Genomic DNA, 15,589 nt, shown 5'->3' with positions numbered 1-15,589 from the left:
AAATTATGGCGATGAGTAATATTAAAGGGTGCCCTGCTTTTCGAAGCATGAGTTATTTTTCATTTCTTAAGTACGTATCCCCCTCATCAAGTCATGGGACCAATCACGCGCTCCGGCTCCAGTCATTTAAGCTTCGGAAAAATTGAGTCAGTGTAGGGTAGTGTGGAATCACAAGCATAGCTCACATGTTTATAGCGTGACTTGTTATTTTCCCCTTTTACTGAGAAGATCTTAGTAGTTCACTTCAGGATAAGCTGCATAATGCTGAAAGCGATAAATAGATGGTCCAACGCGCTGTTTCCTAGTTTATTGCAACTCGGGCGTATTGTTTCCTGTGTATTTACTAGCTAAATACTAATCCTTTCTGTTCCTTACTCTAGAGCATGGAGGCAAAGTCCAAATACTCCTTAGGTGTGACGTGATCATGGCCGTCCCGATCCGTAACATAGCTTACATCTTTCCACTCATGCAGCAGCCTGAGTTGCTCCTCACACTTCTGCTCTCCGCAATCGAAAGCATCAGACCCAATAGCAATACTAACCGCCCATGGCTTCCCAGCCGCGATCCCTTCGCCATTCATAATATCCACCATAACCTTCGCGACCTTGTCCAGCTCGCCTGTCCGCTGAGCAAATGCCTTGGCAAACATGAGCCCAAGTTGCCCCATGAGCTTGTTATAGTCTGCAATGGCAGGTCCTTGGATTGCGAATTCTGGTGCATCTTCCTCCCTTGGGTGGCCGAGGTTGGTAGGGAAGTTACCGCACATGAACCCGACACAAGAAATGCCAAAAGGTCGGACCTCCTTGTGAAGGCTCTCGATGTAAGTGCTAAGAGCAGCCTTGGATGCTGCATAGTGGGACATGAAGGGCAGAGGACCCCATGAGCTGGCGGACGAAGTGAAGCCAATTCGACCATGGCCTTGGGCACGGAAATGTGGAAGTATTGCGCGGGTAACGTTCATGTGTCCAAAGAGATTAACCTGGAAGAGGTTTTGGACATAGGCATCTCTGTCATTCCTCGTTAGCTCGCTTCTTAGTCGAAGGGCTCATGACGTCTTACTCAGCTTCTTCTGCGCACTTCAAGGCAGAAGCACCAGCATTATTCAACAGAATATCAATATGTCCAAAGATGGCCCAGGCCTCGTTCATCGTAGCTTGAACCATGGCCCATGGGGTCGTGATGTCTAGTTCCAAGATGGCTACATTATCTGACTTGAGGTGGCCGAGTTTCTGGTTTGCCTTGCGACCGGAGGCAATGACTTTGTCGCCGCGAGCAACAATTTCATTTACCAACGCAGCACCAATGCCAGATGTGGTGCCAGTTACGAGCCAGACAAGAGGGGCCATGATAAAAAAGTTGATGTTTTCGAAGGGGGTGTGAGAATTGGAGATGTGATTGATTGTGAATTGTTGTGTAAGTATGCTATTGATGGTGAGGCAAAAATAGGAAGCCTTCCATCTTCTTATAGTTTAATTTTCCCATAATCAAGATTCAGCTGGATGGCGACAATCCAAATTCGGCCATATCTTTCACATCTGGGACTCATGAACGGACGGAGATGCGATCAATTATGGGCTTATGTCACGTGATGCGGACCAAACTCGTCCGTCTCACCATGAGCTGTCTCGGTAACCCATTACCGCTCACGCATCGTTTCGTCCCATACGACAGGCCTGATCAGCTGGAGCGAATAGGATTTCGGCCGAAAGAGACCCTGACCACGTGAGTCCATCTAATCTGCTAGGCATACCATGTCCGCCACGGCCGCAGCCCCGAGGGCAATGTCACAGTCCGTCACGGCTAGAAGGAAGATGAGAAAGGGGACGCATAGCTGCAGTGAATGTGAGTCGCCATACTGATTTGGATTTGATATGAATCTGGTGTCTTCGGGTAGTTATTACGAACCTCGTATAGGATAGCAGGGTGTATCTTGCAAATTGTTTCTATATGCTGGGGGACAATCGTCAAGCTGACAATTACCTTAGGTCGAAGGAGAAAAATAAAATGCAAGTTCCACCCTGGAACTGCCTCCCCTTGTATCCCGTGTGCTGCCCGTGGGTCTCGCTGTCTCGATCAGCGAAATGCGACTCCAGTGAACGAGAGCAATATTAATACCGAAAGTGTGAGCTTGAGGGAAAGGGTAGCTGTTCTCGAAAAGATGGTCAGAAATCACGCTGTAAGGCATGAGCCGACCCTAGGTCATGAAGAGTTTGATATTGAGGACGAGCTAGTCGAGGCTGATGAAAGGGCACCCTTTGTGTCCATGCTCAACAAAGCCGAGGTATGTTGGAAGTTGATTCTCGATTATGATGGCCCGCTGATTGTTTCTGAGGCGTTAGAGGAAAGTCATTTTCAAATAACTCAGCCTATTCAGGAAACTCCATCTCGCACAGGTCCCCCATTCTACACGCAGAGCTCAAGTGAAGCATGCTTGAAACTTCGCTCGGCTCTACCAGAATATGATCTCTTGATATCTACTCTGTCTCAGAATGGGGCCTGGTGGAGCAGCTTTCGTCAGAAGGTTCAGGTCATCTGCCAGGGAACTTACCAAGACCTGGCCGCGTTTGCTGCGCGTGCCTATACGAGCAGTGACCCTGCCGAACTTGGCATGCTTGTTGTTGCCTATGCACGTAGCACGGGCAATAAACATAATCTATACGGGCTCGTTGATAGACTGGCCATTCCAGATTCGGCGCTCTCTTACTCTGCCGAGGCAATGGAGCTTCTTCTGTTGTTGGCTAAGGCCTACAGTGATATTGGTCAACCTCGACAGTCTTGGATGATGTATAGGAAGGGTCTTGCTATTTCGGAAGTTATGGTAATTCTATCTGATACATAATTAGTATTCACAAAGCTAACAACGTCACAGGGCCTGTATAGACGAGAAATTGTTTCCCCTCGTCTGAAGAGTATCTGGTGGGATTTTACCACGGAGATCGCTTTTCAAGTCTTCTTCTTGGCATTCCATATGGATTCAACGACGCTCATCTTGGTCCAAGCGTGGAACCATATAACGTGCCTACATACCCAGAACAGCGGTTCGTTTTGCGGTGTGCTTCCATCGCAGGAAAGATCATTGACCGAAATATGATGCCCGGGAAGCCATCCTCTGCAAGTTCAATGCTCCTCGATGAACAAATGGATACCATCGCTTCTTCTATGCCCTTGAGCTGGTGGGATTTACCCGAGTCACTTCCAAACTGCCATGCCGAAACGGATGAGCTGAGAAACGTTTTGCTCTTGCATTTTTACTTCTTTCATGTCAGAATTAACCTCCATCTGCCATTCATCGTCGGCACAGAGATGACATCTGCTCGAAGCTCTCACAGACTGGCATGCTTGGAAGCTTCTCGGCAGCTGCTTAAACGTTTTACCCTTTTGCGTACTGAAATCCAGGGCTTCAGTATCTTTGACTGTAAAACAAGCGACTTCGTCGGATTCATGGCGTGTGTATCTCTGATCCTATGTCTGTCGCAACCTCGGTCAGACGAGATCACCGTTCCGGTTCCAGACGAAGATCAGGACCTGATTGCACAAGTCAAAAGCATATTTGAAAGAGAAGAGAAGGCAGGATGTAAGGTTGCTTGTCAATGTCGAAGGATGCTTAACATATTATCCGGCATTACCCTCGTCAGTGACGAAAGCGCATCGAGCCAACTACCAGATAGAATTGCGATCCCCCACTTCGGATATGTCCGGCGGGATGTAGTTCAACAGGCTGGGTTGCAAGCCACAGCAGGGGCCTCAGTGGTACGCTCCACTACGCAGAGGATGACAGCGGCCCCAGTCGTCTCGAGCGATGGTCTGGGTGGGCTAGGAACTGGATCTGGAAGTTGCAATTGGTCAGAGACAGTGGATACTGGAATATGTTGGGAGTTTGGTGAGCTTGAACATTTTCAGATTGATGATGATCTGTCATCATGGCTGGACACTGCGATGCTGGACGTGAATTTAGAATGGGACATGCCGTTAAGTGGATTTTTCCCCCACAACCCGTCCCTTTAGAGATATAATCAGATTCAATCCTGGAGAGTCAATTTTGATACAGTACTCGACACTGGGAATCCGTAGTTGATCCGGTTTCACTTTCGCTAGAGGTAGATATTCCAGCGAAACGATTAGTCGAATATAAAATGACAGCTATAGTAACTTTGGGAAGTCATCTAGTTCTGCCTGTAAATAGGTAGGAATAGGATATTGTATTCAGCTCTTTCGTTGGCCAAGTGTCTCGATCTTTTGGTCCACCCAGATAGGATACTTATCAAGACTCTCATACCACTGAATCACACTACCTATCTGCAATTCCATGTCAGCCAAATGTTGTCCACAAAGCACAGTCGAACTCACCAAGAATGCCCATGAACCTATAAATGTCGAAAGTGTCAGTGCATACTCAACGCCTGGATGCGTGATGCCAAAGCCCAGCGCACCGCAGAGAGTAAAGCCAATAGCGCCAATCAAGTTCCACAGTCCAATATGCCATCCCAGCACCCCCGGCGCTGGAATGTACCATCGAGGCTGAACTTCAACCATGAAGAGGATGCTTGAAACGATGAAGCCTGTACCGCCAATCACTTGAGGGAGCCAGTAGACGCCGTTCTCCGCTGGTGTAGAGAGGTTGTTGAGTATAGGTGGCAAGGCTGTAAAGCCTGATATCCAGAATACCGTGGCGCCGAATGTTTGTGAAGAACAGGCCAGGAAGCCGATGTCGAAGAAATAATGTGTTCTGAGTTCATACCACGTCGGCCACCAAGACCACATCCGATCATTTCCCGATGACTCCGCTGTGTCATTGCCCAGGTATTTAGAGCTTTGCTTCACAAAAGTCCCCTTTTGCGCGTGTGCATGCTTGCAGTTGTGCGCGTGAGTGAGATGAAGCATCCCGTCCACGCTTTCCTCAACGGCCCAACCAAAGCAGTCCGATCGATTCTCATTGACGGCTTCAAGCATGAGCAGAAATGACCCAAACTCAAAGACCGTGGCGCCGATGAAAGCTGTCAATCCGCCGGCCCAGTCAGACACCTTGGTTGAGGGGTTGAGAACGGGGAGCCATGAGTAAAAGCCATTGATTACCCAGATGATCGAACCTTTCAATAATTAGCTATTTCTTGGTGTGATGAGCTGATGAGTACCTATTGTGAAGACGACGGCGACATCGTACGATACATCCCAGACTGGGCATCTGACAAACATCTTCAAGATGCCGCGTAAAGTCTGGTGATACGTATTCGATGGCCTCGGTCCTTTCGTCGCTTCATGCTTGTGAGGATCAACACCAATGGCTAGTGCATGCCGTCCCTTTCTGTTATCGCGACTCCTCCACACATAAGCAACTCCAGGGCTCTTATCACCCTGTCGCGATTCTTTCCCAGCATTTCCGGCTTCAGACTCAGCATTGAGTGTCTTCTTGTCGGCAACTAGATATCGCTTCGTTGGATTGAGCGCCTTGACAGGGCCAGTTGTGCGCTCAGCGTGGTAATGCCGACCGTGGAAATGGTCGTGAGCTCTAGGCATTGTTGCGGTGGAGATGGGCTGTTGACCCGGAATAAACAAGAAAAGGGCGCTGTGTTGTATTTAAAGTTGGCAATTGATTGGATGACGTGGATGTGTATCAAATTGGATTAGCGCTGAGGTTGTCTCAAATGGTACAGGGAGACGCTACACGAACATTGATGATGCGCGCTGATTGCTAAGGGCTAGCGAGGCATTGAAGATGCTATGTCAGCATTTTAAATCTTGGTAAACATAATTTATCCCAACGACATAATATAACAATTAAGTTGTCGACGCTGATATGACCAGTGGCATCATCTTCTCAACCTTGATGAAATAACAATCTTCTTGCGTTACCAGAAGCGAAAGCCTCAATTCCATTCTCATCAAGAACCCCTTCCCTTCGAATCATCTCTAAATACTCCTTGCCAAGCTTGTTATCGCTGAAAGGATAATCCACACTAAACATGACTTGACTCAGAGGCATGTTGCCCAACAGACACCGCAACGAATGCACATCAAACATTCCCGAAGTTGTGATCCATATATTATTATGCATCACCTCCGCAAATCCGCGTTCCATCCCAAAGAATGTAGTGGCCTTGTTGATACGGTCAAACATATATGGTATGAGCTCTCCAGAATGACCAATGATGATCTTGAGTTTGGGGTGGCGGTCAAATGTGTTACTGGCCATTAGACGCAGAATGGTGTTCGCAGTACTGGCATGCCATCCAAAAGCAAAGGCGCCCAGTGCAGTCGCTGAGCTACTGTCTGACTGCAGATTACCGCCTGAGTATAAAGCCTCCTTTTCTTTTTCGCTCGGCCACGCAGGATGTATATAAATCGGCACATCGAGCTCCACAGCTTTTGCCCAAAGAATATCATACTCAGGACCATCGTAGAAGTTGCCGTTGGAATGGTTATCAATGAGCGCACCAACGAACCCATGATCTTTGATACATCTTTCAAGCTCATGAGTTGCTGCCATGGGATCACCCATCGGGAGGCACGCGAAGCCAGCGAAGCGAGACTTATTCGCTCGGACAGCTGCAGCGAGCTCATCGTTACAAGCTATTATTGTTTCGGCGGTGAGAAAGTTGGCTGGAGTGTGAGACAGGACTTGAATTGCTACATTGTTTTCATCCATGTTCTTGATTCGCTCATCATCGAAGTCAACGAGCTTGTTGATGATACTGGTAGGAAACCCATGGATCGGGTCATTTGTCCCTACCGTTGACGAGTGTGCTGCTTGAGATAGAAAGTGTTCCTCAAGTGTAATACTCATTGCAATGATGAATTGTTTACTAACGCTCTGAAGGACAAGAAAATGGAAGCTCAAACGGAACAAGGGATGTAAGCTCAAAACTGCCGAAGTTGGTACAGGACAGAGATATCTGGTGTCGTGTGTCTAATATACTTGCACGTTCCTCGGAGATCTCGGATTAAACGTCATCGCCATACAACACGGTGACTAGCTGCTGGAGTCCATCTCGGTGCCGATTCGGCAAAACAAGACTCCCGGAATACTATGAATATTACTCCTGTACAAGGCCGACTCATATGTATTTGATGCATCTGCTTTATATTGAAGTTCACAGCATAGTTAATCACCCTAGGCTGCTGGCAAGCTTCTTTCGGAGATCCCAATTCGGCTTGTGACTATTCTAATACAATTCTATACTCTCAACACCAAATACTTCATATATGCACGAAATAGGGACATCCCGAGATATACGTCCCACTGTGCTTCTGCTATCAGAACCCAATCAATCTCTAACCATCACCATACCACCTTTCCAATCATGCAGCCCTTCAACCTCAACCTTGGTGGCCTCAGCAAACCCATATCTTGCATAAAGCTTCTCCAGACCAGCTAGACTAACAAGCCATGCCGCCGAGTCCGCATCATCTACCTTCTCAAGTCCATCCTCTAGCAGCATCTTGCCAAGACCCTCTCCTTGCAGAACGGGGTCGACGCCCAACAGAGAAAGGTAGTGCGCCTTTTGCCTTGTCGGGGTGTCTAGAACATGCGGCTCAACGGCAGAAAATGCTTGCTCAAAGGTTTCCATGTTCTTCTTGTTCAGACCTTGGACTGGGAAGAGATATTCTTGAAGGTCGATGAAAGCGTTGACGACTGAACCGATCCAGAACGCTGATAAGATTAGAAGAGATTCGGAAGAGACGTAGTAAACAAGCTTACAAGGAGAGAGGAGCTTTTGAAGGAGTGTTAGAGGCTGAGTTGGTCGCTTCCACCACGATAGGCCGACCGGATGATCATGCTTATCAACCACGACACTCAGTGAATACCCAGGCGTCCAATACCGACGCTGAAATCGTCGGCAAGACCACGTAAAGAAAGACAAAGGATCCTGTCTCCTCGTGGGGAAGAAAAAGTCGATTAGTGGTTCGTTGCTGAATGATGCAGCATAGATCCGTGTCGTGGCTGGAACATCAAAGAAGGTTCCGGGCCGGATGCGGTATTTCGGCGCGGGATCTGAAGATTCGGACATTATGACACGACGCTGCCAGGTTTTTTTGAATTTATAAAGTTGAGGTTACAGGAAACCAAGGTTCAGACAAAGGAGAACGAGATAGCCTGTTCGATATTGGGCAGCATGGAGTTGATACCTAGCTTTTTGTTTCCGAGGCCGGGGTGACTCAATTTTTCTCCAGGGATCAACAGTCGGAACTGATCCGACTACTCCGTAGCTTGGTAAATGATCCACTTCGTTTGCCAGATCATCATGATTTCGGTCGACGTGGTCAAAAACACCTGTCACAGGCCAACCTATACTAGTTATACATGAAGACGTTTTCTGTGATGAGAGTACTCCGCAATCTAGTTGCATATTTATCCTATCGACGCAGGTGGCATGAAAGGATCCTAGAAGGATCATGGTAAGCTCAGTGTTCTAGACCGCCGTGGTCGCTTATCAAAGCTCCACTTGGCTTGACGGGCCTCATAAAACCCGCATGGCCAGCACAATACAATGTTCTCTCACCACGTATCATCAGAAAAGAGTTGACAATGCCACAAGAGCTTGTTCTACCACGCTCAGGGGCGAGTTATGAGCCCCAATCGCCAGTTGCGGGGCCGACAGAGTCCGCTTTCGTCGAAACATTTGGAGCTTTACTGCCGTCCGCTCAATTCCTTCAGACTCCCCGCGGCAAGGCTGCTTATTACGAGTTCAAACCCTCATCATCCAACGATGGTACCACCAAAATTGATAAAGTGCTCTTTATCCATGGTGTTCAGACCCCAGCGCTAGGCATGCTGCCCCTTGCCCGCGCTCTCGAGAAATCATTCCCGGCTGCGCATATGGTTCTGATTGATCTCTGGGGCCACGGACTGAGCGATACACCTGTTGCTCCACACGAAGCATCACTATTCCACGAGCTCATCGACAATTTACTGGACCACCTGAACTGGCAGTCTGCTCATATCGTCGGCTTTTCCTTTGGCGGAGCTACTACTGTCAGCTACGTTGCCTCCAGGCCCTCGCGTGTCAAGAGCTTTACTCTCGTCGCGCCCGCAGGCCTCCTCGAACTCTCCATGTTCACACCCGAGGAGCAGGCTTCTCTTCGAGGAGATGACGATGATGCTGCGAAGAAGTGCGTTTTGAACATTCTCGAGGGCGGACACCTTGTTGTACCAGAAGATTGGAAGCAAAGGGTCGCCAACGGTGAAGTCGTTGCTGAGGCAGTCCGTGAGTGGCAGATGCGCGAGCATCCGGGACACACAGCTTCTGTAGTTGCGATCTTTAGAGATGGCGGTGTGATGGGCTCGCATGCTTACTTTGATGAGGCGGCCAAGACGGGCATTCCATCGCTCGCTGTACTCGGAGAGCTAGATAGCTTGTGTAGCGAGGATCAGCTTAATGGGTATGGATTTGAGAATGTTTTTGTAGTTCCAAAGGCCGTGCATAGTGTCGTGAGGGATCAGGCTGTGGATGTTGCGAACCTCATTGGGGATTTCTGGGGGAAACTAGAGAAGCAATGAACAGAAATAGAGCCGGTAGTTTCATAGAATGAACGGGAGCATACCATTGCGATGGCCCTTACCCTCACTAGTACAATCGCTGACTCGATTCGATTGCAGCCCGAGAGAGGCATCTGGGAAAGTCATGGTTCCAGATTCCCAAAGACATGCCACTTTAGGCCCTCCACGCCAATAGTTCCATTTATAGTTCAACTACCGGACCAGCCACTCGGTACTGTCTTGCCAATTGGCTAATATGCATGGCAACATTCCAATGCAAGGAAGTGATGGTCTCGAGGACGCAGCGACATGACATCCAATTGGACAGCAAAGTATCTCCTGTCTCGTTCTCTCTTATCTCGTCGAATGTATCAGTGGCTACTGAAACCAGTTATAACCTACAACTCTCTCTTCCCGGTACTCGTCCATTTCCCCGCACTATCTACCTTTATTATTATTGAATCCAGGCCAAACCAAACTTCATAATGCCTGTCATTGAGATCAAAAGCCAAGAAGACTACGAGAAACTCCGCAAGAAATACAAAGTCGTCATCATCAATGCCAATGCTTCATGGGCCGGTCCCTGTAAGGCCATGAGCCCTATCTACGACAGACTCTCCAACCAAATCCCCTACAACCCGGAGCTCTTCGTCCTCGCTAAACTAGACATCGACGACGTACCTGATCTTGCTGAAAAACTCGACGTTCAAGGCGTCCCGTTTTTCATGATTTACGAGAATGGGAAGAGAAAGGAGAGTTTCTTGATGCCCAGCCCGACTACACTCCAGAAGTTTCTTATCATGTGGTCTGACAAAGCTCATGAGTTAGGGAAATAAGGATAAAAGGAAGCGGTTTCGGGACTGGTAATGAGTTCTTTGAGAAGGGCGTTGAAGGAGCTTGAACTATGGGGATGACTGCCGCCTATAAGGTTAACCTTTAGGCTGCAAACACGAAACACGGGGTTACACTACTCTATGACTGGAAGAAGCAATTCTAGCGCGGCTGTTCTGGCAAAGACCATCACATCCTGGGTTATTTGTTTGACATCAGACATAAATTGTGGGTGGGTGTACTTCAAGGTATCTCGCTCCAGAAATACTAGCATTACAATCTTTGTTCCGTACAATCTTTGCCTTTTGTTCGCGGCTATGTCTTCGGTTATCCAAGTTGAGGTTACCGATATCTTATCTTATCGCCTCGTATCTGTCGGCCTGGCATTGGAAACTACCGCACTGAACCCTAACATGCTAAAGACGGGAGACAGCGTCAAAAAGCAGAGACAAGGACATGGTTTAGCATATCGTAGACTTGTCAGCACAGTTTTCGAATGCTTTATTTGCACCTTCTTGCCAAGAATCCAAATAGTTTCAACATGCCTAATTAAACTGAGACACCAAGCCGACAAAACAGGGATAAAACTTTCAGCTCTCCACCAGCTGAAGAATCGCGTCGACAGTCTCCTCGGCCGCAGTAGCAAAGAACGCATGGCTCGCCTTCTCAACTGTCACTTTCCTGTCGACCCCCCCTACAGCTGCATACATCTCCTGTCCCGCCGGGGGTACAACACGATCAGCGCCGCAGATAACATAACCAGCCTTTCCCTTATAATTCTCATCTGTAAGCGGAGAATAAGAAATCGGCGTGTTCATACTATTCAGCGCTTGGTCTTTTAGCAGTGAGATGTAATGCTCTGCTTCTGTGTCAAGAATGTCGTGATACATTGTGTCTTTCGCTCCAGTGAACTTGACCCAGCCCGTTGTCTCCTGCGGTAATTAGAGTTTTTAGTCTGTGGGGTCGTCCTGCGGCACGGAACAGGGGCGGGGATGTTGAATTACGTACGTTGTATTCAACCCATGGGGGGAGGTTCTTTGCATCTGTGCCCATCATGTCCAAAGTCGTTTTTCCTTCAACGGGTGTCACAGCCGAGACGTAGATCAGGGCAGTCACACCACCTTTCTTACCCGCTTGTTCCCGCTCTTTCTTGCTTAAGCCCTGAACAGCCTGTGAGCCATACATTCCGCCATACGAATGCATCAGCACAACGATATCCTTGCCATCTTCAACAAGCGGGAGCAGGAGTTTTCTCCTTAATGATTCAGCGTCGTCTTGGCAAGTGCCATTTGCATCATGTAACCCCGGTGCGTTTTGACTGACGAAGTGGTATCCCTTTTGCGTGAAGATCTTCTTTATGGGCTCGAATGACTCGACGGTATGCCATGCACCGGGTACAGCCAAGATCGTTGGAGACATGGTAAAAAGCAAAAAGAGTGAGTGACAATGCAACCGCACAGATGATGTGTTGGTGGCGCAATGCAGATTTATAGTCACTTGCTCAAGAATCACCGAACAAGTCCCCTCTCATATGCATGCTAATAATTAGCCCGGCTCCCGCGAAACCACGTTCTGACAGAGATGCCGAAACTCATGCAATTACAGGGTCTTTCCACAAATAGTATACCGACATTAACCTCGCGTCCGAGTCATGGCCCCTGCCACACCCTAGTTTTCAACCGACTCATGCTAATCTTGATACCCAATCCTCAAGGGAAATAATTCCGATGATCAATCTCAACTGACTATGCCATATTTACTCTAATAAATGCCTTCGCGCTAAACTCTAGTCCCCTCTCAAACCGTTTACTCTCCATACGAGCTAGCAATATGGCTGCCAATGGGGACGAGGTTACCTACGATCCGGCTTTTCTCAATGAGAGTCGGCAAAATGAGGTTTATGCGACGCATATCGCATTCTTCATCGTGATGATGATCATTGTGCCGTGTCGGTTCTTTTCATCAAGGTTGACGAAGAAGACGCTGTCTTGGGACGATTGGCTAGCGTACTTTGCAGCTGTAAGTCGTACCAACGACCCCGAAGTTGACGCGTCTGACATTGCTTATAGTTCAATACTGTTGGGGTATTCATCACAAGTATGCTGTGGCTTCGATTTGGCCTAGGTAGGCATCTTGCTTGGGTGATGCAGGATGACCTGAAGAACATCGAAAACTTCTTCAAGGCCATCGTTGCAAATGAGATCATGTACACAACGGCGTTGGCCTGTGCGAGGCTATCCCTTGTAGCATTTTTCTACCATATCTTCGGTGTCTCGAGCATGAGATATTTCCTGCACGGATTCGTCGCCTTTATCGTTGCATGGGCCATCTCGACGGTAAGGCTCACCACCAGAATGACCCACGGCCAATACTGACATTGCGTAGTATGTTCCATCGATTCGAACATGCTGGCCTATTTCTAGCTTTTGGGATGGCACGAACCAGAACTGCATCGATCTTTCGAAATTTTATGTTGGAGTCGCGATTGGTGGTATCATCACTGACATTGGTCTAATGATTGTTCCTCTGCCGTATATCTGGGCCTTGAAGGTACCCTTGTACCATAAGATCTTGATCGCAATCATGTTGGTCTTTGGTAGTTTGTGAGTAAATCTCCTTCAAGTAGTGACTGTTGTACTGATAAAGGAAGTGCCTGTTTCGTCACCATCATCCGCCTCACCAAGGTCATCACCGTTGATCTGACGGATCCAACTTGGGGAACTGTCGACCTGATGATCTGGACCGGCATGGAGGTCTACAGGTATGCATTTTCTTGAAAGTCGCTACGAATGCAATGCTGACCGATCAGTGCGGTGATCTGCTGCTGTCTCCCAACGATGCGTCCCTTGATCAAGTTTGTCTGGAAGAAGCTTGGGTTGAAGCAATTGAGTTCAAGCGGGAACACAGATCCATCAAAGCCTACGTCAAATGGAACAGCCATGTGGGGAAGCAAATCCCGTCAGAACTCACGACATTTGGGAGATGGCATTCTTGCATCGAATGCAGACGAGGTGGAGTTGACAAAGCATGCTTACTATGAACTGCATTCAGATAATGCTCACGGTCGATCACAAGACTCTATCGCGGTGCATCAGCAAGGTTGAGCATAGTACCACTTCCAGAAAAAGGAAATTAAAATCGGTGAACAGTACGATATGGCCTCTTAGAATAAGCATAAGTTGAGCATTCATTCTTGAACGGTTTTGGTGCAAATCCGGGTCGCCCGAGGCCGGACTGTCTAAATGCCGAGAAGTGGGGGGCACCGGTCCCGAACCAACTGTGCCGTCCCGTCCCTAGCCCGATCTTATCGTCGGCCCCGAAACATGTATTTTCGGGTCTTGATCAGCAGTGTTGGTGGCAACTATATAGGACCTAATCTGCCTACTAAATTATCGCTCATCACTCCTACACATTTACCTGTCTTCCATTAACCATGGTAACTACACAAGAAACATCAGTTGTCATCGTCGGCGGCAGCCTCGTCGGCCTCTCAACCGCCCTCTTCCTCTCCCATCTCAACGTGCCCACCATCCTCATAGAGCGCCACCCCGGCAGTTCCCTTCACCCTCGTGCCATCGGCTACACTGCCCGCACAATTGAACTCTTCCGTACCGTTGGCGTAGAGTCGAAACTCAAAGGAATCCAATGGTCAGGCGGCCCACCTCGCCGTATCGTTGTTGAGAGTCTTGCCGGCAAGTGGACGAAGGAGCAAGGCTGGACACAGAAACCTAAAGGTGGACCTCCTGTCTCGTTTGCGGAATACTCTCCTACAGAAGGTGTTGCTATTGCTCAAGATGTCATTGAACCTGTTTTGAGAGATCGGGCGAGGGAGCTTGGTGCGGATCTTAGACTGGGTTTTACTGTTACGGGCTGGAGTCAAGATAATCAAGGCGTTACAGTCAATGCCACTTCGAATGACGGCGAAGAAATTCATGTCAAGGCAAGTTACATGGTCGCATGCGATGGCAACCGCAGCCGTATTCGAGAAAGTCTCGGCATCCAGCGCCATGGCGTTGGTCTTCTTCGGAAGCTCCAGAGCATCATGTTCAGATGCGAGCCTCTACAGCATTTCCTCGACCACGGCTACAGTCAATTCCAGATCGAAGGTCGCGAAGATGGTTTCGAGGCTTTCATGACCACTTATGGCGGTGGGCGATGGATGTTGGCTTGGAACGAAGATGTCGACGATCCTGAAGCTGTTCTAGATGACGCCACCCAGCGCGACATGATCCGCAAGGCTTCTGGTGTACAGGATCTCCGTGACGAGGACATCCAACTCATCACCACTGGAAAATGGGACATTGGTGGTCTCATCGCGGATAAGTTCTCTTCTGGTCGCGTCTTCCTGGCTGGCGATGCAGCTCATGCCCTACCTCCGAATCGCGGCGGCTATGGAGCAAACACTGGTATAGCCGATGCACATAACCTTGCTTGGAAGCTTGCATCTGTACTTTGTGGTGAATCATCGCCAGAACTTCTTGATACATACGACGTTGAGAGAAGACCTGTCGCAGACGTCCGACATGACCAGATCTTTGCGAGGGAGGACTACAAGCGATACGTCGTCAACAAGGAATGGCCTGGAAAGAATGTTGAGATAATGGATGATGTGGCGATGGAATTCGGGTATTTTTATAACTCAAAGGCCATCGTCGGTGGTCCAGATGGATCAGCTCCCGTAAAGAGGCCAAATGAGTGGAATGGACAGCCAGGCACCAGAGCACCGCACGTTGCACTCAAAGGTGATAATGGCTCAACTCTAGACTGTTTCGGTACAACATGGGTTAGTATATCAAAAGAGAAGAGATGGAGCCAGCTCGTGGCAGAGGCATATAAAACGACAGGCGTAAAGATTGTGTTTGTGCACGTTGGAGGTGACGTTACCGAAAAGAATAAGGGCGACTTCAACAGGCTTTATGGGGTGGATGATAGCGGCTGTTCGTTGATTCGGCCAGATGGCTTCGTTGCTTGGAGAGCACCGATATGGTCGGCTGAAGCACAGAAGGATTTCATGCAGGCGTTGGGTCAGGTCTCCCTCTCGTCGAAGCATACAGATGAGTTGCGGTGAATGCCCGTCTTCATAACAGTAGTTTCGAAACCCGTGTGGTGCTTCCAGGTATCGTCCTCAGTCATCGACATTGCATTATCAGGCAGGCTCAGTGGCGATGGCATCGGCTGATGGGTCAAGCTCCCCAAATGTGTCATTCTTAGTCTGTGTCGAGATCCTCGTTTCATGGCAAACAGGCTTATGTCTGAGAAAAGACGAAGATTAGAACAGCGAAT

At 48.6% G+C, this 15,589-nt stretch overlaps 10 protein-coding genes; 5 read left to right on the top strand and 5 right to left on the bottom strand.

The window, feature by feature from the left end:
* Positions 1 to 376: 376 nt before the first annotated feature.
* FFUJ_12671 (related to ketoreductases) lies at positions 377 to 1,346 on the bottom strand (the record flags this gene model as incomplete). XM_023582304.1 has 2 exons in its annotated part: positions 377 to 1,007; positions 1,060 to 1,346. 2 exons carry the CDS (start codon positions 1,344 to 1,346, stop codon positions 377 to 379), a joined length of 918 nt encoding a protein of 305 aa, XP_023434856.1.
* Positions 1,347 to 1,751: 405 nt separating this feature from the next.
* Positions 1,752 to 4,005, top strand: FFUJ_12670 (uncharacterized protein; the record flags this gene model as incomplete). XM_023582303.1 has 3 exons in its annotated part: positions 1,752 to 1,842; positions 1,986 to 2,818; positions 2,881 to 4,005. 3 exons carry the CDS (start codon positions 1,752 to 1,754, stop codon positions 4,003 to 4,005), a joined length of 2,049 nt encoding a protein of 682 aa, XP_023435197.1.
* A 198-nt stretch (positions 4,006 to 4,203) lies between these two features.
* FFUJ_12669 (related to integral membrane protein) lies at positions 4,204 to 5,514 on the bottom strand (the record flags this gene model as incomplete). XM_023582302.1 has 3 exons in its annotated part: positions 4,204 to 4,296; positions 4,348 to 5,087; positions 5,133 to 5,514. 3 exons carry the CDS (start codon positions 5,512 to 5,514, stop codon positions 4,204 to 4,206), a joined length of 1,215 nt encoding a protein of 404 aa, XP_023434855.1.
* Positions 5,515 to 5,815: 301 nt separating this feature from the next.
* Positions 5,816 to 6,781, bottom strand: FFUJ_12668 (related to 5-carboxyvanillate decarboxylase; the record flags this gene model as incomplete). The annotated part of the gene is made up of 1 exon (XM_023582301.1): positions 5,816 to 6,781. One exon carries the CDS (start codon positions 6,779 to 6,781, stop codon positions 5,816 to 5,818), a length of 966 nt encoding a protein of 321 aa, XP_023434854.1.
* Positions 6,782 to 7,262: 481 nt separating this feature from the next.
* Positions 7,263 to 8,006, bottom strand: FFUJ_12667 (uncharacterized protein; the record flags this gene model as incomplete). XM_023582300.1 has 2 exons in its annotated part: positions 7,263 to 7,648; positions 7,697 to 8,006. The coding sequence occupies 2 exons, from the start codon at positions 8,004 to 8,006 to the stop codon at positions 7,263 to 7,265; spliced, it is 696 nt and encodes a 231-aa protein (XP_023434853.1).
* A 518-nt stretch (positions 8,007 to 8,524) lies between these two features.
* Positions 8,525 to 9,496, top strand: FFUJ_12666 (uncharacterized protein; the record flags this gene model as incomplete). The annotated part of the gene is made up of 1 exon (XM_023582299.1): positions 8,525 to 9,496. One exon carries the CDS (start codon positions 8,525 to 8,527, stop codon positions 9,494 to 9,496), a length of 972 nt encoding a protein of 323 aa, XP_023434852.1.
* A 464-nt stretch (positions 9,497 to 9,960) lies between these two features.
* Positions 9,961 to 10,311, top strand: FFUJ_12665 (related to thioredoxin; the record flags this gene model as incomplete). The annotated part of the gene is made up of 1 exon (XM_023582298.1): positions 9,961 to 10,311. The coding sequence occupies one exon, from the start codon at positions 9,961 to 9,963 to the stop codon at positions 10,309 to 10,311; it is 351 nt and encodes a 116-aa protein (XP_023434851.1).
* Positions 10,312 to 10,896: 585 nt separating this feature from the next.
* Positions 10,897 to 11,725, bottom strand: FFUJ_12664 (uncharacterized protein; the record flags this gene model as incomplete). XM_023582297.1 has 2 exons in its annotated part: positions 10,897 to 11,238; positions 11,315 to 11,725. 2 exons carry the CDS (start codon positions 11,723 to 11,725, stop codon positions 10,897 to 10,899), a joined length of 753 nt encoding a protein of 250 aa, XP_023434850.1.
* A 411-nt stretch (positions 11,726 to 12,136) lies between these two features.
* Positions 12,137 to 13,410, top strand: FFUJ_12663 (related to integral membrane protein; the record flags this gene model as incomplete). XM_023582296.1 has 5 exons in its annotated part: positions 12,137 to 12,325; positions 12,376 to 12,642; positions 12,692 to 12,909; positions 12,957 to 13,067; positions 13,116 to 13,410. 5 exons carry the CDS (start codon positions 12,137 to 12,139, stop codon positions 13,408 to 13,410), a joined length of 1,080 nt encoding a protein of 359 aa, XP_023434849.1.
* Positions 13,411 to 13,739: 329 nt separating this feature from the next.
* Positions 13,740 to 15,374, top strand: FFUJ_12662 (related to phenol 2-monooxygenase; the record flags this gene model as incomplete). Its single annotated transcript, XM_023582295.1, has 1 exon — positions 13,740 to 15,374. The coding sequence occupies one exon, from the start codon at positions 13,740 to 13,742 to the stop codon at positions 15,372 to 15,374; it is 1,635 nt and encodes a 544-aa protein (XP_023434848.1).
* Between the last annotated feature and the right edge of the window lie 215 nt (positions 15,375 to 15,589).

This window comes from Fusarium fujikuroi, chromosome FFUJ_chr08, assembly GCF_900079805.1.
Source record: "Fusarium fujikuroi IMI 58289 draft genome, chromosome FFUJ_chr08".
Taxonomy (NCBI): Eukaryota; Fungi; Ascomycota; class Sordariomycetes; order Hypocreales; family Nectriaceae; genus Fusarium; species Fusarium fujikuroi.
Note: the sequence above shows the minus strand (reverse complement) of the source record. Positions and strands in the feature narration are given on the sequence as shown.